The sequence below is a fragment of the Botrytis fragariae genome (assembly GCF_013461495.1).
Source record: "Botrytis fragariae strain BVB16 chromosome Unknown tig00000012, whole genome shotgun sequence".
NCBI classification, from domain to species: Eukaryota; Fungi; Ascomycota; class Leotiomycetes; order Helotiales; family Sclerotiniaceae; genus Botrytis; species Botrytis fragariae.
The window spans coordinates 3,011,140-3,031,997 of NW_023500989.1; the positions used below are offsets into that span (position 1 = coordinate 3,011,140).

General features: G+C 42.5%; 3 protein-coding genes across 3 annotated transcripts; all 3 read left to right on the forward strand.

Moving 5' to 3' along the window:
• Positions 1-2,669: 2,669 nt before the first annotated feature.
• Positions 2,670-3,575, forward strand: Bfra_003154 (uncharacterized protein; the record flags this gene model as incomplete). The annotated part of the gene is made up of 1 exon (XM_037333566.1): positions 2,670-3,575. One exon carries the CDS (start codon positions 2,670-2,672, stop codon positions 3,573-3,575), a length of 906 nt encoding a protein of 301 aa, XP_037195694.1.
• Positions 3,576-4,579: 1,004 nt separating this feature from the next.
• Bfra_003155 (putative abc transporter protein) lies at positions 4,580-8,826 on the forward strand (the record flags this gene model as incomplete). Its single annotated transcript, XM_037333567.1, has 4 exons — positions 4,580-6,691; positions 6,817-7,347; positions 7,445-8,344; positions 8,401-8,826. 4 exons carry the CDS (start codon positions 4,580-4,582, stop codon positions 8,824-8,826), a joined length of 3,969 nt encoding a protein of 1,322 aa, XP_037195695.1.
• Positions 8,827-16,194: 7,368 nt separating this feature from the next.
• On the forward strand, positions 16,195-19,303 carry Bfra_003156 (putative transcription factor cmr1 protein; the record flags this gene model as incomplete). The annotated part of the gene is made up of 5 exons (XM_037333568.1): positions 16,195-16,264; positions 16,354-16,399; positions 16,450-17,947; positions 17,999-18,114; positions 18,235-19,303. 5 exons carry the CDS (start codon positions 16,195-16,197, stop codon positions 19,301-19,303), a joined length of 2,799 nt encoding a protein of 932 aa, XP_037195696.1.
• Positions 19,304-20,858: the final 1,555 nt, after the last annotated feature.

Here is a 20,858-nt window from a genome sequence, read left to right on the forward strand (position 1 = left end):
GAGATTGAATGACCAGGAGTTTTTAGAGATGGATGGAGAGTGAAGATTGAACTGTCAAGAGTAAATAATTGAAAGCTGGTATGTCAGTCTCGACGTGTATTGTTCCATCTCCTCTCAGAGTGAACAACATCTCAGTGTAATAATCTGACGCGTACTTGTAACATCAACCCACCTCGAAAGTATCTTCAAAACATCTTCACCACAATTTTCAATCACCAAACCTGTCAACCTCCTACGACTTTCCTTTTCTACTACCAACACATCTTTAAAGAACCTGAATTTCTTGATAAGTAACTCCTTGCTTACCATGAACCTTTTACTTGTTTTTTCTCCTTCATCCCCGATTCGCATGTCAATCCAATGGGTCAATGGCTTACTGATGAGGAGAAGGATATATCAGCATCGATTTCAGAACATCCGGAAGCAAAGTCAAAGGAACGAATGGAATATTCAAACATACCTCTCAATCGAAAGCTTTCCAGACACGCGCATACCGCTATCATCATTCATGTCAGTCATCGTGGGGCATTTGTTTTAAAGTTGGGACGGGAAACGAGAACTCAGAATCCTTAGCGATCGATCAGTTGTTCAACGACAGTAACTTAAGAAACTGACGAAGGGAAAAGATGGACTTCATCAAAATACCCCTCTTCAGGCGAAAGCAGATGCTCTTTGGAAAAGAGAGATAAACCCGACGAGAATATGCAGCCACATGTATGTTTGGGGGATGAAATAACCTCTTCTACTCGGTCAGATTCTTGTGGCTTACGTCTAGTTCTAAAAATGACAGATTCGATTCTCGCTTTTCGAGATCAATTTTGAATACAGAAGTACAAAATAATCATACAATCTTGTAACTGGGGCCCTCAGATCTTTACCAATCAACGGATACACAATTGATGAGGCGAGCTAAAGTTAGAAGTGATTTATAATGGTCAACTAACTTTATTCCGTTGTTTCGATTCTGAATTAAAGAGGAGGACCGATGAGAAACATCGATGTTCAGTATTCAACATAATCGACAATAATAAATGAATGGTGCCCGCTTGGTTGAATTGACGACAACTTTCGGATTAAGATACTACATGTGTGATTGGTGATAGTAACCAAAACCAGAGAACCTGAAACAGCTACATCTTCAAACCGCTCCTTCTCACGTGAACCTTGATGCCTAATCTAGCAATTCGTCACGCATGGTGTCTGACTGAAAAACAAGGACTTAATCAGAAGTGGTTTATAGAGAAGTCTGAATTGTACTGAGAAGTATTGTATTCAGCTAATCGACATACTCAAAGTGAAGTTCCAGTCGACAGGGAATAGAGTGAAATAATCAGGGGCCACATTGTAGTATGAAACCAACTTCGTATTCGAGACTTGATAGAAATGCTAGAAACGACTCCCTTTTCTCCATCGAAATCTAGACACTCCAAAATCCAGAGTGCGGGGATCCATCTGCAATCCTCTCTCGCCCTTCCCCGTTGAGCAATAGTATTATTATTGGAGAACGGTATCAGAGACATGTTGCATGTTGTAGCGCTGTTACTATTCAGGAATAATGTCGTTAATTTTTTTTGACGGTGATAATTTGGGTTGACTGATAGTGAGTGATGACGTATAGTGGCTGATGTTTCGTAGCGAAAAATGCATACTGGAGAGAAGAAAGATGCAAATATAATCTCCAGCGTTGTCTATTCCACAGAGCCTTCAGAGAGCATTCTATGAAGTAGTGGCATGTATAAGAAGCATTCTCGTGTTTGAGATGCGATTTATATAGTCGATTCGCTCCTTGAACGATACACTGGTGAATAAAATGCTACTACGATGGCCTAAGACGAAACTCAAAAGCGTTGTAAGAAAAGTTAGGATGAAAATTGTTATGCGAACAGAGCAGTTGCAATTAAATGTATCTAGATGTACCAGGTATTGATTCTCACAAGTCGATATTTGGTAGATATTGAGGTTTGAATACTAACGATCGTAAAGCAAGATTTGAATGACTATGACCACTTGGTGTGCTAGCTAAACTTTATCCGCTGTGTGAGAAAGCTATAAGATTGATCGAAATTTACCATTCGTATCTCTGGAACGGCTCGCAAGGACGCCTTGATTATACAGAGCCCAAATTGGAAAACGAAAGAAAAGTTGCCATAACCTAAAGTAAGAGCAGATAATTATTGAATAACTAGTATCAATGAAGTTCTACCATAAGTCAAACATATCAAATTGGTTCTGCATTGGCAACTGCTAACCCACATCCTTTCGAATGATGATCCCGCAGACATATATCAAAGCTTGTGTCTTTGTTTTGATTTTTGTACCCACCTGACCAAAAGCCTTCACATGTCTGATTATTAATTGCTGTTTGTACAGTTCATGCATTAAAGAAATGGCACTTTGAAGATCTGATAGGGGCCAGCTTGGGTACCGCTCTGTTGTGGAAGTGATTGCTAACTAAAGCGGGAGTCAACATAGCTTCATGTAGTGCATGTGCCTCTTCGAGAGGCAATATGTTGAACGCAATGCCCAATGTTGGAAAACACATTTAAAGGTTGATTATATCTGTGAAGAGGAAAAGAGGATAATAGCTGCTACGGTTTGAAGACAGAGGCGTTTCCCACATTGAACTCTAACTACGTAATCCGTTAGGTTTGGTCTTTCAGAGTTAGATGATGACGGTCAAACCCCCTTCGGAACAGATAGATCTAGCGCAAGCCAGTCTAAATTTCGCCCTTCCATATGGCGGTATTGGTATTGCGACAGATGTCATCACTTTTTACATATCCGTCATGTTGTTGTGTAGTAAGAGTCCTCTATTTTGGAGCAATTGTTGCAGAAATACATTAGAAGATGGGACCAGTTTAAAGCATGCGCGTTTCAATGCCATATTAGCTGTCATGCAGTTCTCATCGACCATAATCATTCCGCCAATAGTGATAGTCGAAAGTCAAAACTGCCATCTTCAATTTATAACGTCCTTGAAGCTCGTTACCTCTCTGATTTCGAGCGCAATCGCGTTTTCTGCTGGCCGTCAAGAATCACAAAAAAGATCGGAGCGTTCTGAACCTACATTGATACCCGTTTGGATTTTGGCAATATTCATTGCAGCGACAATAGGTATAATGTTCGGCGCAATCACTTTGGCGAGTAACTTGGTACGCCATGGCCTCAAATTTGGGGTCACTACTGGGATATATGGTATTACTACAACCACAGTCATTTTGTTAATAATGACAGCTTCAGCTCTGCATCACTGGTATCGATGGCATCCAGAGGGAGACGAAGATGCTCATGAAACGTACTCGGAGTTAGAGGGTGACGCGGAGCCCTCGAGATCAACGCAAAACTTGGGATATGAATGCTACCGCATGTTAAGCCGTGTGTTGAACTTTCGATCGGCGGAATCAGGCTGTATTATATGGGGAATCTGTGCAACATCGACGCAAGTCTATATTGATTTGATTGTCGGTTTGGCTGCAGAAAATATCGGTGGCAATCCCAATCCCAAAGCTGGACTCATGACTTGGTTGTTTTGGTTGTATTTCGGATTCCAGGTGCTACCACTACTTAGCTGCTGAAATTGAGGAAATAGAATCTCTGGGACATTTTTAGAGAAGACCTCTCCGTGATCTTCATAGATGAAAACAGGATATACAATGATAGACAAAATACATAATGGAGCTTCGTATTGATGGCCTTCTATGCCTAAGCCACCGGTGTTGTACTGAACCTTGGAAGCTCTTGATCGAAACGATAACCATGCATCTAGGATAGAAAATCAATTCCTACGATTAACACGACTTCTTTATTGAATTATCATCAAAGTAGGTGTGTTGCAAAGTATTATAAGGATATCAATTCAGTTGAAGGTCTTCAAGTGATATGCCCAAACATGTAGAACGCTTCCATATTCGGCATTGGAGCTCACCGGGACATTCTCAGAAAACTGTTGGTGCGATCCGCACGAATATAGGGGTCGATTGTAGTCTTGTAGACTTCTATTCTAGACTTCTAGAATTTCTGGAATGCGACGATCGCACGCGTTACACGCGACATACACGTTATTTTGTTGTACAGACTGACAGATTCACCGTTTGTTGGGTTTTACACTATCCCGATACAGGGGATATTCATTATACTGCGGGGTTCGATAGGCGTCTTATCGCCTGAAATTACTGTTTGCAGTCATCGCTTCGCAGCCGAGGTGCGCTAAATAACCTATTGTTGAAACCCCCCGCAAGAAATTTATCCACATTACAGCTAGGGTATCATGAACCTTGAGGCAAATCAACGGAAAATGACCAATCTGTATAGATAATATTGATGTTCTATTCGAAGGATTTGGATTCACCTCAAATACATGTCTAAGTATATTTCATCTTATCTCTTTGATCTTTTTTTATCTCAAATACGATGACATGTGCGATTCGGAAACGTTGAATCAGGCTGGTGAGATTTCTATTAGGCTATTTGCTCTTTGACAGTAGGGATATCTCGAAACATCAAACCAAACCCCGTGGACCAGCATACAGCAGTACAGACATTGAGATAGAAAATGCGACTGTAGGGAAAACCAGGAAATATGGACTCGAAGGATGAGCACGAAGCTCGCGAAGCCAAAACCAAATCATCGTTATCCATTCGATCGCAACCGCTTGCCTCATCAGCCACAAATGAAAATGATGCCACAAATCTCCAAGCTATCACGACTACCCAGAGCAATACACTTTCTCTGTCCGCTGTAGAACCGGTCGATGTTCAGATACGAAATCTGTCGGTGAACGTTGATATCTCTCCTTCGCCATTTTCAATTGAACGGTGGATACCGCGAAAGAAGGCCCAAGATGGATTTGCCACTCCCACCACGAAACAGATCTTACACTCCGTATCTGCCTCGATGCCCATCGGAACACTTACTGCCATCATTGGTGGCAGTGGTTCGGGAAAGACAACTATGTTAAATACAATGGCTGAGCGCATGACAAGTGGACGATTAACAATTGGTGGAACCACAACTTTCAATGGCATGGAAGGTGTACACAGTGTTCGTAGTGCATATGTCATGCAACAAGACGTATTACTACCAACTTTGACAGTTCGGGAAACTTTACGTTATGCCGCAGATCTGCGATTACCGCCACCGACAACTGAAAAGGAAAGGAGGAATATTGTGGAGGAAGTAATCTTGGAGCTTGGTTTGAAGGAATGCGCCGACACACGAATCGGTAGCACACAACACAAGGGGTGCTCTGGAGGCGAGAAAAGAAGAACAAGTATTGGCGTACAATTATTAAGCAACCCAAGCGTCTTATTTCTGGACGAACCGACCACTGGACTTGATGCGACGAGTGCATTTCAGCTAGTCAGGACCCTGAAAGGGTTGGCCAGGAAAGGTCGGACGGTTATTACAACCATTCACCAGCCTAGATCCGAGATATGGGGAATGTTTGATGGTCTAACAATCTTAACAAGAGGTAGTCCAGTATATTCTGGCAAAGCTGCGGACTGTTTGTCTTGGTTCAAAGGAATTGGCATGGAGCTACCGGCATTTGTCAATCCAGCGGAGTTCTTAATTGATATAGCTGCTATTGATAATCGCTCCCCGGAACTCGAGGCAACTTCTTCTGCAAGAGTTGAAAATTTGAAATCTGCTTGGGCAGAAGAAAATGACAAAAGGTTCTTCCAAGTTTCGGAAAAGGTTACAGCTACTGAGACGCCGGATACAAACCCTCTTGTAGCAAAGAATTGGACACGTCACTCTCCGTTCGTTCGTCAGACTCGTGTACTAACTTCTCGAACCTTTGTCACAACCTATCGAGACCCTATGGGTATGTTTGGGTCTCTTATAGAAGCGATAGGAATGGGGATCATGAGTGGGTGGGTGTTCTTTAACCTGGGGGAAGATCTTTCTGGTATTCGCAGTCGCGAAGGTGCTCTTTATAATGCTGCCGCATTACAAGGCTATCTCATGCTCTTATTCGAAACATATCGTCTGACGATTGACATACAACTCTTTGATCGTGAGAATAACGAGAATGTTGTGGACGTTATCCCTTTTCTGCTCAGTAGAAGAATTGCAAGGTTCTTTACCGAAGACTTTCCTGTTCCTCTGATATTTTCACTCATATCTTATTGGATGGCAGGCTTTAGATCAGATGGCTCGACTTTCCTTACTTTCTTTTCTATCGTGTTACTCTGTCAATATATCGCCGTCACCTTCGCCATGACGTGCATAGCTGCCTCAAGGAACTTTGCTGGTGCATCTCTCATTGCAAATATGGGTTACACAGTTCAGAGCTTTGCCTGTGGATTTTTCGTACAAGTAAATACTATTCCGGTGTACGTGCGTTGGCTGAAATGGACAGCCTATGTCTTTTATGCGTTTGGTGCTTTGTGTTCAAACGAATTCGTAGGCCAGTTTTATGATTGCCCTTATGAAGGCGGAGAATCGAACCCAGCCTGTGTCGAATACACAGGCGCATTCATCATAAATTCGCTGGGATTTCCTGATAACTGGGTTGTCAGGCCAATCGTTTTCCTACTCTGTTATTCAATCATGTTCTACGGACTTGCGGGCATTGGTCTACGATTCCTAAAAGTTGAAATGACGATTGCCAGAGCTAGAGGGTCAGATGCGGACTTTTCTGCAGGGAAAGAAAAGATGACAGTAAGGTCTGCGGCGGAGGTTCGAACTGTGAGTGGATATTCTGTTTTCCGCTTTCCAGTGATATCATGAATGGCGAAACGTGAATTGATGCACGCTTGTACTTGACCATGTCTATATCGATTTGTATGACGGATTGGCACTAATTAGCATAGGTTGATATCGGCCTTGACAAATTCGCGTTAGATCTCGAGAAACGTAATTCATTTGGGAAAAAACAACCCACCAAAACCATATTAAATCCAGTCACAGCAACATTCCAAGCCGGTGTATTAAATGTCATTATGGGACCATCAGGCAGCGGTAAAACATCTCTTCTCAATGCGATGGCTTTGCGACTACGTAATTCCATCGGAACAAAATATCGACCAAGTGGAGACATGACTTTTAATGGTGCAGTGCCATCGGCTTCAGTCATACGATCTGTTTGTTGTTACGTATGTCAAGATGATGATGCATTACTTCCTTCATTAACGGTTAGGGAAACCCTTCATTTTGCAGCTGGGCTACGACTTCCGTCATTTATGACAAAGGACCAAAAGATTCGACGTGCTGAGGATGTTCTGCTGAAGATGGGTCTGAAGGATTGTGCGGACAACCTTATTGGATCTGATCTCATTAAAGGTATATCAGGTGGTGAAAAGCGCAGAGTAACTATCGCCGTTCAAATTCTGACGGATCCAAGGGTGAGTCTACAAGAACTTTATCTATTCCCCTTACACTTCCAATTGCAAATAATTACTGCTCTGTTGAAAATTGCTTGCCGCTAATTCTTTACCATAGGTGCTCCTTTTAGATGAACCAACCTCTGGTTTAGATGCATTCACCGCTTCATCCATCATGGAAGTGCTTCAAGGTCTTGCACAAGAAGGTCGAACTCTAATACTCACAATCCATCAATCTCGCTCGGACACCTTTAAGCATTTTGGGAGTGTTCTTCTATTAGCACGTGGAGGCTTTCCCGTTTATGCTGGTAAAGGTTCTGATATGATTTCACACTTTAATAATTTGGGCCATCCATGTCCTACTACGACAAATCCAGCTGATTTCGCACTCGATCTAATCACCATTGATTTACAACAGTCTAGACGAGAGGAAGCCACTCGTTCTAGAGTAAGAGATCTCATTAATTCCTGGTCATCGGGAGATTTCACAAAAGCTATCATCCCAACCACAATATCTACTCCTGCAGAACTGGGTTCTCTTGTTCGCAAATCATCTGGCTTCTTCTCTGCATACCCTATTCTTGTTCATAGAGCTTCGATCAATTTTCGTCGACAGCCTGATTTACTCCTAGCTCGAACTATGCAAGTCTTGGGTCTCGCTATAATTCTCGCTTTGTTCTTCGCACCATTAAAACACGACTATTATTCCGTACAAAACAGATTTGGTTTCATCCAAGAATTTTGTGCATTTTATTTCGTAGGTATGCTGCAAAACGTTGCAGTCTATCCTAATGAAAAAGATGTCTTCTATCGAGAAAACGACGACGGTATTTATAGCGTCGAAGCTTTTTTCGCTCAATATACTACACTGGAGATACCATTTGAGATATTCACATCTTTAATCTTTGCGATATTGACGGATTTAGCTACGGGATTACCCAGAAATTCTCAGGTATTCTTTGTGTGCTTCTTTAATTGCTTTTGCATTATTAATTGTGGAGAGAGTCTGGGTATTATGGTATGTTCTCCTTATCCGAAGTCCAAGACTCATAGTAGTTACTAACATGACAATAGTTCAATACCCTCTTCTCCCACACAGGCTTCGCGGTAAACCTTACAAGTGTATTCCTATCAATAGCCCAATTTATGTCCGGTATCATGTCCATTGGTATGCCTGCGTTTCTCCAAGGAGTAAACTATCTCTCGCCTATTCGCTACGCTATTAGGAATTTGGCGCCGTACACCTTGAGAAGCATTGTATTTACGTGTACTGATGCGCAGAAACTGCCAGATGGAAGTTGTCCGATCAATAACGGAGTGGAAGCACTGGATCTCTACGATTTGAATACGGACGCCCTGTGGAATATCATTGCGCTGGGCATTTGTACTGTGATTTATAGGGGCTTGGCTTATGTATTGTTGAAGGGAATGAGGACGCATTGGAAAGGGGTTGCCAAGAGAGGGAAGGGGAGCGGGAGATCAGATGAACCGAGAGTGTAAGATTTGACAAAGGGTTTCAAGTAAACTCTATTGTTGCTTGCTAGCTATCGCAAATCATTGAACGCCAGGGATTCTTTGGAATTGAAAATTTTGATAGATGGTACACTCTGTCTTTGCACTATGTGATTTTATTGTTCACATGCATCTACATATACATCTTTATCTGCTACGCAGCACAAACAAAGTTGATACACATCATTACCCAAACTCAAACTCAAAACCAATGTATGCAAGCATCTTCATCATCTCCTCTCCTAGACCCTCCTATTCACAATCTTCGCTCAATCACTCGCTAAAACAAATCACCTGATTTCAAGACAATAAGAGATGAATCACCAGAGCTCATCTCATTCAATTGTGTCTAGTTCTATTAAATCAAATCATCGCATCGAGAAAATTCATCTCACATCTCACATCCCATATTCTCAAAACATAATCCCTCGCCACTCTCCGCGTAAGTACGATGTAGTATCTCACCTCATCCTCTGAATTAGCGCGCGCTGGGCGCCGAGCGCGGCCTATTTCAGTGTTGGTTAGTGGGGGATAAACGAGGTTACATTGTGATAAGCGGCGTGGCTCGTGAGCAAACAGGTGTGGTGTGTGAACGAATAAATTTGAATTGGGAGATGTTGGGGCGGGATGATGGAGATGGATGGATGGATGGGTGGATGATAGGAAGAGGATGGTTTTTGAGATGTGATTGATATATGAGCGGATGGGATGGGATGGGATGGGTGGGAGAGGAGGGTGGTTGTTGGAGAAGAGCTGGATTGTTGGAGATTCGTATTGGGTTGGTGAATTGATTTTAATTGATTTGATGATTGGTGCGATGGGGTTTTCGTTTGGGGGTGAGATAGGGCTGTGTAGCGAGCGGGGCTGGGGGATGGAGATGTGAAAGGGTGAGAGAGGATGAGAAGATGAGAGGGAGAGAACTCGAGGTGATTGTTTGAAAAGGTGATATTGATTGTGATAGTGATAGTGAATGGGTGGTAGTCAAAAGATGATAGTGACATTGATATTGTGACCATGAACTTGGAAAGTGTAAGGCGGAATAGATGCTCAAGTGGTGGAGAGGGGCGAGGATTGGTGGGGTCGGTAGATGCATGTCAGATCGGATAAACTTACGATTCTGATTGTGATGTTGGTGTTGGTGATGATAGGTTGTTGGATTTTGCTTGAAATCTTCAAGTTGCTTGGCGAGGTCGGATTGTAAAGAATTTGTTGTCTTGATGATATTGTTAGCTAGTAGTTGAAGATTGGCATTCTTGAAACTGTTAGACTGTGGTGTTTTCTGGTATTATAGCTCGTAATTAGTGCATGCATGATATCGATCTTGATACCAGTTTTAGTTTCTTGGAATTGTGCTTGCGCTTGTTGATGTGATATCTGATTCCTGATTTCGTGTTATTTGCGGTCACAATCAAGGTTGACTCGCCGAAGACAATTCGGTATATCTTGGGGTTTCTTGGTTTTGGATCGAGAACCAGTGAAGCCAGGAAAACAAGGGTTAGACAAGGTTTCGTGTGAGATAGCAAGGGATGATATGTGTATCTTGGACATTTTGAGGCTGAGATTAACGCTAATAGAAAGTACGCAGCTAGAAGGTTGAGGCGAGGTTGTGATGATTAGTGATTCGTGATTTATCGATCGTCAAGCTCCTTACCAAGTTGGTAGTACCAATCCTTGAGATAGCAATACCGAACGAGTTTCTCCCCAGGACAAGAGACAAGGCATCTCACGTATCCTTGATCACCGGATGAGTCAACCGGAAAGTTGTTAGGGCTCTAGGCTGTAAACTTCCGGTGTCAGAGAAGTATGAGGGGCTGATGACACATGCCGTTGAAGAATTGTGTGTTTTGGGTTGATTATTATAGATCCCGATTATTTACTAGCATGATCCGTTGTAAAAACCGGTGGCATCGGGGGTAAGGTAACCTGCTTGAATGGAACTGGAAAAGTTGTCCCGGTTTTTTGAAGCTGGATCCCGATTACCCATAAAACTTCTTGATATACTTGATGCAAGCGGCGTTGACGTGATTATCTATCGTTGCTTTTCTAGGTATGAGACTTTAGCGTTACGTTACTAATCGAAAGAGGTCAATACCGAGTGTTGCATCCATAATATATCGTATCCCACTCCTTTTCAGCCTCATGTACCCCACATCTGTCCATAGCCCGACCTTTATTACTTTTTAATCTCAAATTCCTGCTGCTTTTGATGATATATCAAAGACAGATACTGATGCTATATCTTGAACTCTTACTCATCTCCCCGCATCTCAGAGTATTGGCTCAGCTCTGTTGATGTCAAAGCTGTGATATATTTTCAGAATAGGTATCGAAACTTCTCAGCGTCTGGCTTATGTCAAGCTTTATCTGACTTTCCGGTTTCTTAGTCCCAGATATGATTCTTACTGTGCTATATCTTGCTAAGATTGAAGCTTCTTACTGTCTGTTGTGTTCTCCTATGCGTCGTCTAATTTAGGCTGTGTGGGCTAATCACATGTATTATGGGCGCAGTATCTATTTCTGATATACGTAGGCTGATTGATGATGGATATGTACTGGCGATTACGTGAGGTGAGATGAGCTCTACAAGATAATGTACCGAAAAATAGACGACGGCCAATTAGATGATTTTGGTCATTGTGTCAATTCCATGGAATAACTGGGCGCCGCACTTACTAATCCATTGATTTTCATTCCAATTATTCAATAAATAACCTAGTTTCAAGGATCCAGGCATGAATTATCCATACAGTGTTCTAAGATGAGCATATCCAATTCCAAGGTCTCGGAACCTTCAAACTTTGTCCCCGGTTATAGTCTAGAGCGTGGATATGCCGGCAACTTGGAGCGGGTAAGTTTTGAAGGAAGGTGCCAAGTATGGGGCAAGGTGATGTGATATCGGGTAATCGTTGTTTCATCATGGCGGGAGGTTCATCAACAACGCCAGATCCTTATATCCTATCATTCATATAATGGCTCCTATGTACCTAAATCTCACTTGAAGTGATCTATATTCTTCTACATATATAATTAGTGCAGATATCGATCACTGCATGAGTTGCCCTGGCTAGTCAAAGAGGCTGATCCTGGCCATTATTTGAGAGACGATATAACTTAGAATAGCTTGAAGTGGCGTTTTCATCTCACCTTCGGTAAGCTTCTTGATACGCTAGAATTGTTCTTGCCAAGAATGCGGGGATGTTTCGAAATCTGCTCCTGGCGTAGGAGTTCATATATTCGACTTCCATGCAGTGACCAGATTGTCAACTTTAGATCTTATCTCAAAATTCCTGGGCACTACGATTGACGAGTCGGTGCTCGCTCTGAGCCCTGATTGCTAAAATCACTGTTGGTATGTATATGTGATTTTTCAAAGCTACTGGAAGCCATGAATGAATATTGTTGCTGTTTCAAGTTTTTAGTCTCGGGGTCACTCTAGAAAGCTTTTTGGACACTTCGGGTCATAATAATTCACCCTGTTCATCTTATCTAGTAGCTACAAAAGATAGCTATCTTCAAAGACTATTCCAAGAAACGGAAGCGATGATCCGTAGAAGTGGTTGTCGGGATTTATGATCGTTTCCAGTAAATAGTTACGTGGCCAACGGCCAATAGCCTGAGCCACGCTGCAGGATTATGCACTGGCGTTCTTGCGAGACTTCAGATCATTCTAGTTGCCTGTTACTGATAGATTGTTTTATCGTAGCTATCTAGCATGAAACTCATGTGGTCGTTGGAGAGTACCGTATCTGCATGTGCATTAGTCATAGGTGTACTTCTCAATTACCTTCTGATGAGTCAAGTTCTATGCCTACATGCATAGTTGAGATACCAATTCATGGCTTCTATCTCCGACATCTATTGCAGCCACTATCTTGATAACTGGTTCATACCTTTGACAACCTTTTACAGACCTGCGTAATCTTGATTCGGATTAAAAACTTCGCATCAAAACTTGAAATCGTGTCTAAAGCACGTCATCCATAGCGACCGATAGTCTGGACCGTCATCATTGATTTAAACTGTAAGATCTACCTCGTCAACTACCATGAGTTTCCTCATTAATATTTGTGTACTAAGAGCAAGTTGTAATGTGGTCGTGGTGTGTTCAGGACTATGAAACGGTGCCAAGTTTCGGCTTTAATCTACCGCAACCCCTGATGTAATGTACCTCCGGCATTAATTTTGTACTGGTACTTCTCATCATCTGCAATTATAAGTCTTGATGGCCAAAAAAGGTTTGACGCCTTTTTTTAGGACAGAGTTCTGACAGTCATGTGGTATGTTTTGACAACTGCGCGCTGGTCATGATTTTTATGAATCGCAAACTTGTACTACTGCCGGCCGTGTTCAATACTAAAATCTGACCGATGATAAACTATTAATATTTCATCTTCATGCCGATACTTAGTATGCTTTGATACGCGGAGTTAAGACCAGGCGTGCTGATGCTGAAGAACTTGCACCTCGTATTATCCCGTACATCATCAAGCTTATGGTAACACCAGCTTGATTAAAGAGTTTGAGACGACTCTATGGTGTATACGTGTTCAGTATTTACACAGAATATTTTGAAAAAACTTTGATTCTGAAGTTGCCCTGTGGAATTTCAACTTCCATCCACAAGTACCTGGATTTCAATGGCGTTTTAGAGTAAAACCAGGAGCCATCTCGGATCGGTTTGTCGTATTATTATCGGAATGAAAGTCATGTAGGGCTGATATACCAGCAAGGTAATTTAAATCCTCTTCAACTGAGATCCACCTATAGGAACTGTCAGTCATACAGACGGCGGAGCAGAGGAGCTGGGATGAAACATAAGATGGGGGTTTACGGCTAAGCGAGAAGGTCGGGCTGATTTAAACAGCTCTTGAACCGTGGGGTAAACTGTTTCATGGGCAGTACCCGAATATCGCTTGGAATTCCAACGTGAATAACCGGCGGAAAAATTCTACGAGTACATTTAATCGAAATAATACACAATTTAAAGGTGAGAGCATGCGATCATGTTTTATCAATAGACCAATTATATCACAGGAGTCGTTCGTTCTATCAGCAGAGAAACTCATTTTTCCTTCAAAACACACAAGTTGAACTGCTCGTGGCTCCAACTGAGAGTCGCACCTTCTATTTTCACAAGGTTCTCGAGGCCATCTCAGGATTCCCAAGACAGTTACTGGAGATTGCTGTATTCAATGTTTCTTGAGGTTTGAGATGTCATCGTTCTAATGATCGTAGGCTCATGCAAATGATAGCCAATGAAACCCATGAATCCAAATGAAAAGCATTGGCCAACGCCACGAGATGGTTTACTGATCACAAATAGCACTTGAAATACGGAGTATACAACTCGATTGCAGCCTTGTTCTTGGATGGAGGTTAAAAGGCGCTTATAAGCGTACAGCTGATCTCTACAGTACTCAGAAAGGTCTTGTTTGGCATTTCATGGATAGCGGGGTGAAGTCTTGAAAGTGTTTGTATTCTCCAGGATCAGTCCTTTGACTGTGGGGTTCTCATGGTTGGATGAGCTGGAATGTGGTGGGCATGATTGGCGGGGTGTGATTTGGAGTAGTGTTTCGATTCCTCGCGGGCTCCCCCAAGGTAAGACTTTCAGACGATTTTGATAGGTTAATACTGGCTCTTGGCTCATCCCAAAATCATTATCTAGAATCCCCATTCTAGAATTACCTTTTTCGGAACGCCCAGAGCCTCGTATAATTTCTTTCGATCGTTATCTACGAAATCCGAATAGTTCCACCATGCTTTGGTACCGAGTAGTACTTCTTCGGAACTAATATTTGTACAAGCTCTTTATTCTTAGCCAAAGTACTCGCCAAGGTTTCACGTTCTCAATGGAGGAGGGAGGAGCTGGAGAAGGAAATTAATTCAGGTGTGGTTGTACTGCCTTCGTGAAACATTAGATGTATATCTAAGAATCCAAGCCACAAAGCACTCATTCAGATTGAACAGATGCCGATTTCCCCTTTGGAAATATTTTAGGAGTGTGGGTAGGGTTCATGGGCAATCAATCGTCTCCTCGCGTTCCTCTGGCTACCCCAACTAGACATGAAGATCATGCGTTGTTCGAACTGCTATTAGCTATCATGCTATGACGTGCATAATCCTGACGGTCATACCAGGATGGATTTATCTAATATCCTTACACGTACCTTATTCCGATATTTGGGCTTACTGTCCCTTGTTAGCTTCGATGCAACCTCGTTTGGTAGGTATCGAATGATGAGACCCAATTTGTTTAAACGACACTAGTCTAACTACTTCTTTTCGTCTATTGCTACAAACAGTTGTTCTTGTTATCTTCATTCAACGGCTTGATCATACTTCCGCCGGTACTCTTACTGTTTCACGCACTAGATCTACTGCAGTCTTCCAGAAGGGGTATAGTATTGCAAAATATGTACAGTATACTACTTTGGATATTTGTGGTACTTACCACTGCAGACCTCGTTTTTCTGTACCGGAATCTTGCATAATCATGGCACAAACAAAATTCAATTAACATCCCGTCTTAACTGCATACATAAGTACACGTGGGGTTTATTTATCCAAGTAACGATGATTTGAAATCATACAAGAATGCTTAAACAAGGATTCTGCATGTGATAACACTTGTGATTTAGACCTGGTAGGGGGTTGGTTCGTCAGGATCCCAAAACATGTTTGTACAATTAATTATCTTCACGCTGAAACTGCTACTACTTTGAGTCGTAAAGATGGCTACCTACGGTTTGTTTATTAATTATGATGGTACTTTCAACGTCAAAAGTCCTAGCTCAGCTGTTAGCCAAGCTCCCAAGCTGCGGCTTTCCGGCTGGGATTGGACCCTCCATCAGATCTACACTAGGGTGTCTGGTCTATGTACCGCCCTCTCAGATACCTGTACAAAGAGGGATCTTAAAATCCTTCAGGCCAGCAGCACTAATATCACTGGTTCCAGCCTCGATTCCAATATTAACATCAAGCTTCACGATTACCACGAAGCCACTGCATGGCTAATACGACATTTCCCTAGTCGGCGAATTAAAGATCGGGTGCCTCTGAACCCTGTCACCACGAATGAGTGTGGTCTGACCATGCGTAAGATGTTTGGTTCGTCTTTGTTAATATCATGGTCACCTACTCTTATCCTTACCAAATGTTTGTCAAATCTAAGCCTTGTCCATAGGACTTGCCTGCAAACTATTTTGACACTCGGCCACGCATAAAGCTGTCAGCCGCTTTCAACACAATATGCTTAGGAGATCCCAATCTTTAACTATTCAAATCCCTATCAGATCCCCCATCAATGGAAGCTACGATAAAGAGAAAGAGAACCACTGCCGACGTTAAATGGAGAATATGATTTTTTGCACATATTGCGGAAAGAGTTTTACTCGTAAGGAACATTTAGAAAGACACATACCGAGCCGTAAGTAACGAAAAGTCCTATTATCACCATTGAATAAGAGAATTCTAATATAACCTCTATCCTGCAGATACAAACGTAAAGCCACATAGGTGTACATTGTGTCAACTATCTTTTCCCAGAAGGTATTCACACCCCGTAATTTGGCTATGTTAAGACTCGAGATCCACTAACTATGCAATCTCAAGAGATCTTCTCCAAAGACATCACTCTACATATCATGAAGCAAAAGATCCAATGGAGCCATTACCAGGTGGTGTCCCAACGGTCAACGGTCGAACACCCATTGCATGCATCAATTGCGCTAGTGCAAAAACCGGTTGTGATAAAAGGGTTCCTTGCTCAAGATGTTCTGAGAAAAACCTACCATGCGCGAGCAGATATGCCCGACGTTCATCAAAGGCTGCGAACCGGTCCTCAAGCTCGCACAAAAAGACACCACCAACACAAGAGCCACCGCGTGACCCCATGGATCAGGACATAGTACCAAAGGAAATATTACCGGAAACCAAAGTCAGTCCCACAGAAACACCCATAGATCCGCAATTTATGGTAGCAACACCGGAAAAAAATATATATCCCACCCAAGACTTACGATTTACTGTTGATGGCTTCGGACCTTCCCCAGGCGAAAGCCTTGGGGGGATGGAACACTCGATGTTCGGCAACACAGATACAATGAATGGGAACGTCAATTACCATGACTTGATGGCATGGAGTCACTACCCCTTAGATATTGAAATATACTCGATGGGGTCTGAATTATCCAGCAATCTAGTAACGCCAAACTTTCTGGAACCAAGCGATACGTCTTCAATTTCAGAGCCACTATTTACTGGATCTCTGCATCCATCTCCGTCGATGTCACATACTAAGAGCGCTAGCATCTCTTCAGATGCTAACCGTCCAGCCAAGCTTATCGAAATCGCGGTTCCCATTCTGACAGATAGCAGCTCTGATGACTTTGAGCTCCTGGTAGCCGCGGAATCGGCGTGGCCTCTTGCACGATGCAATCCACGACTGATTCCTGGGCCGTCAGCACGAACAGCTATAGCATACCTCGAGAATCTGGAACAACACTCGAAGCATGACGCCACATGGGATTCGTTAAATCATGATTTGGAACCAGCCGAGATTCGATATGGAGATGGAGTATCTGTTATGCCTGTGAGTGCAAGCACCAGAGATAGGATAATGGCCATCACCCAAAGCTTTCTTCATACAGCTTTAGAAACACATCGAGGAGGTTTGAAAGGTTGGCCAAAATCTTCCAATTACACGAGTCCTGATGCAGGATTCAATTTCCTTGTTCTACCTCCATCAAACGTCTTGGAGTATTTTCTTCGAAGTCACGTTCGAAGCTTGGCTCCTTACTACACTCTCATCAATGGCGGAAACCTTGATCCCAACGAATTAATGCTGAACAACCAAACTTCAACATTACTATTGTTGTTAATGATAGCACATGGCGCTGCAGCTCTTCCAACCGCTGAAGCTAGATGCTTGACTGCGGGGCTTACGGAAGCTTGCCGCATATCGCTATTTAAGGTGATCGAAAAAAACGTTGATTTATCAGCTGATCCTGTGGTGTTCAAATGCGCACTGCTTTTCACGATACTTGGTGCTTGGGGTGGAGATGCTTCTCACATGAACCTAGCTATGGCACAACGAGGGATGTATCTTGCGGTAAGTAATTACTAAATCAAAGCTTTCAAGATACTTATTTGTTGAATATAGATGCTAAAACATGCTGGTATGTTGGAGCCTCACATACCAATGGCGCCATCTTTTCGCGAATCCTCGAGTCTAGATGACCAGTGGAGAATTTGGCTACAGAGAGAAAAGAAAAGCAGGTAAGATTCCAAAGCCAAAGCCAAAATCTTAATCCGTTTCCATCCATTACAATTCAATGAACCATGATAATTCGTTCAATCTTGTGGATTTTCTCTATACGAAGGTTGACAATATTTTAGGTTGGTCTACAACTGGGTCATGGTAGACCAAGAGCTGAGCTTATTCCACGATACCTCACCTATTATGTCAATTACAGAACTTGAGACTCCAATGCCTGGAATAGAGTGCTTATGGTTGGCTAAAGATGCAAATGATTGGGCGGCAATTGTTCAGCAAACATATATCGGCACTGATTGGCTCCTGAATCCAGATTCTATCGGTACACCACCAGTAGGACCTTCACTCTGTGGCCTCTTCCGAGACATGTTATCGGATAACATCGAACGTCGACACGGGCAATTATCTCCGCTACAGTTAAAACTTCTCCTTCACCCAATTCATAGCTCCTTGTGTCATCTGCATCAAGCTTTAACTTTTCATTCTGAAATATATAACTCACGACAAGGAACTAGATCCGTTACCAAAGCGTCCAATCTACTACGTCTTCAGGAAGCTCAGTCATTGCTCCAGAAATGGTATGACTTATGTGAGATTCATGCTAGAAATGATCCAAGTTGTCAAGTTACTCGAGCTAATCTCGTCCTCTACCACCTCATAAGTCTGAATGCGGTGACATTCTTCCCAGAGATTGAGCGGCTAGCACGAAAAGAGGACTTCGATGGAACAAGCTTAGAACTTTCTCTTCGCTACAAAAGATGCATTTACAATTCTGGAGAAGCTATTTTCCATTGTGGACAAGTCATTCGTCTTGTGACTTCGATGGCAAAAGAGGGACGTCCGCGTTGGTGGTCGGTGGCTATCTATCGTGCCACTATGATCTTATGGCTTGAAAGTGTATCACGCATTGACACCTATACACAAAAATGTGATAAGGGCCCAATATTTCCGATTGATGCAGTGGCACCTGATCATCCCTCTGTCAAAGCTTATCTATGGAATGGTGAAGGTATTCCAGTACTCAGCAGGGCCGACGGGTACGTGGAACTTCATAGGCCTAACGATATTATGAGCCATTGTATCTCGTTACTCGAATTTGGTGTTACTCTACCAGTGTCGGACGGGATAAGAAGGAAATTGTTGGCGTTTTCGAAGAATTGGAACATGGAAATCATATTGCAGAATACATAGAGCGTCGAATATGCCTTTCCTTAGGAGTTTCGGACATGTACATTTCGAGGGTTAGAGTTATTCTGATGTTAGTATAAGGAAATGTCTGAAATGCGACGTTACTTTACAATGTTGTATGTTGTTATCGTAGAATTCATTTACAGAATCGCATAAACTTGAAAATTATTGGATTCTAAAATTTGACTAAATCACAGAAACGCCTCCGAATGTCACTATTCATAATTTTGTTTTGCATTGCTTCTAGGGAAGCTCTTTATAGCACGGAAGACTTACCGACGAAAGAATGGGATCATATGCAAATATGCATGCACAGGCAAGCACATATTACGATCTTGATTAAGAAATTGGTATAAATCAAGAGGTGGCCATTGGTTGTAGATGGAGCACAGCTGTAGATGTGTATCTTATCTGAGATTCCGAGAGTTTGGCTGAAGAGACAACTCTTGGCGTCGAATTGACGAGAAAGGGTCAGGGGTACTCGTTAGTATAGAGAACCTCAAATATGGAATTACATCTCGAAACGGGAGGAAGTTTGACTATGAGTTCTAAAATTTGGCAATGTTTACTTCCCTAAGTTGGTATGTGCAAATATCATTGATTAGGCTTTGGCTTACCCGGACATCCGGTGGGGTATCCCGCCACAAAGCTTGCTGATATACAAACAACAAGACTTGAAGGATACGAATTGGAAAAGGACTGGCTTGTGAAGGACGATCGGACTTTAACACTTCTTGTGAAGCCGATCACGTTTTTCACTCGTGATTAGAACTCGCATGCCCCATATCTTGGTAAGCGATCATGGGATTCAGTATAAAATCAAATAAATTAAAATAAAGCTGGGGATCTTCTTCAAACTTCTTCACGAGATATTCATGGCCCATTCCAAGACACTGAAATTATTTAAAACAGGCTGCTTCTTCCAGCCCTCGACTAGGTCTAGTCAGCCGTCTATGCAAGTGAGATCGTATCCACCACACCGTATAAAATCCAAACATATTGACACATCCACAGATAGAGCCTATTATTGTACCAGCTCGGGGAACGGTATTGGTATGGGGATGGTAGTATTGCCAGTCAGCCGCTGAACCTTCTCCGTAAACTGGCATAGATGCCTGGACAGCAACGGCCCTTTGCAATAGAAGCTGTCTACCAACATAGAGCGTTACTCGAGACGGTAAATCTTGCAGGGAGTCGGGAAGCTATTGGTTTGAATGCGGATATGCATGGATTAGTCGATATCGTCAAGTGAATAGAGAATTCTCCTGTTGATGCCGGCATGACTGACAATCGTTCTTCTTAATATTTTTTATCGATGACTCGATGATTATACAGCACACGATCAACTTTGAAACAAACCAAGAGTAGCCATCCAAGATGTATGGCGACATTAATTTGGGCCTGCAATACGATGCTGAACCATTTTTTATTAAAAAATGCAATGTATTACTTGCATCGCATCAAGATATGTCAGTACATTGCTGCGAAGGCAGTGTTATCGTGGTGTGCTTTAATTATTCTTGTAATTGTCAGCCCATGACCTTGGTATTGGTATCTA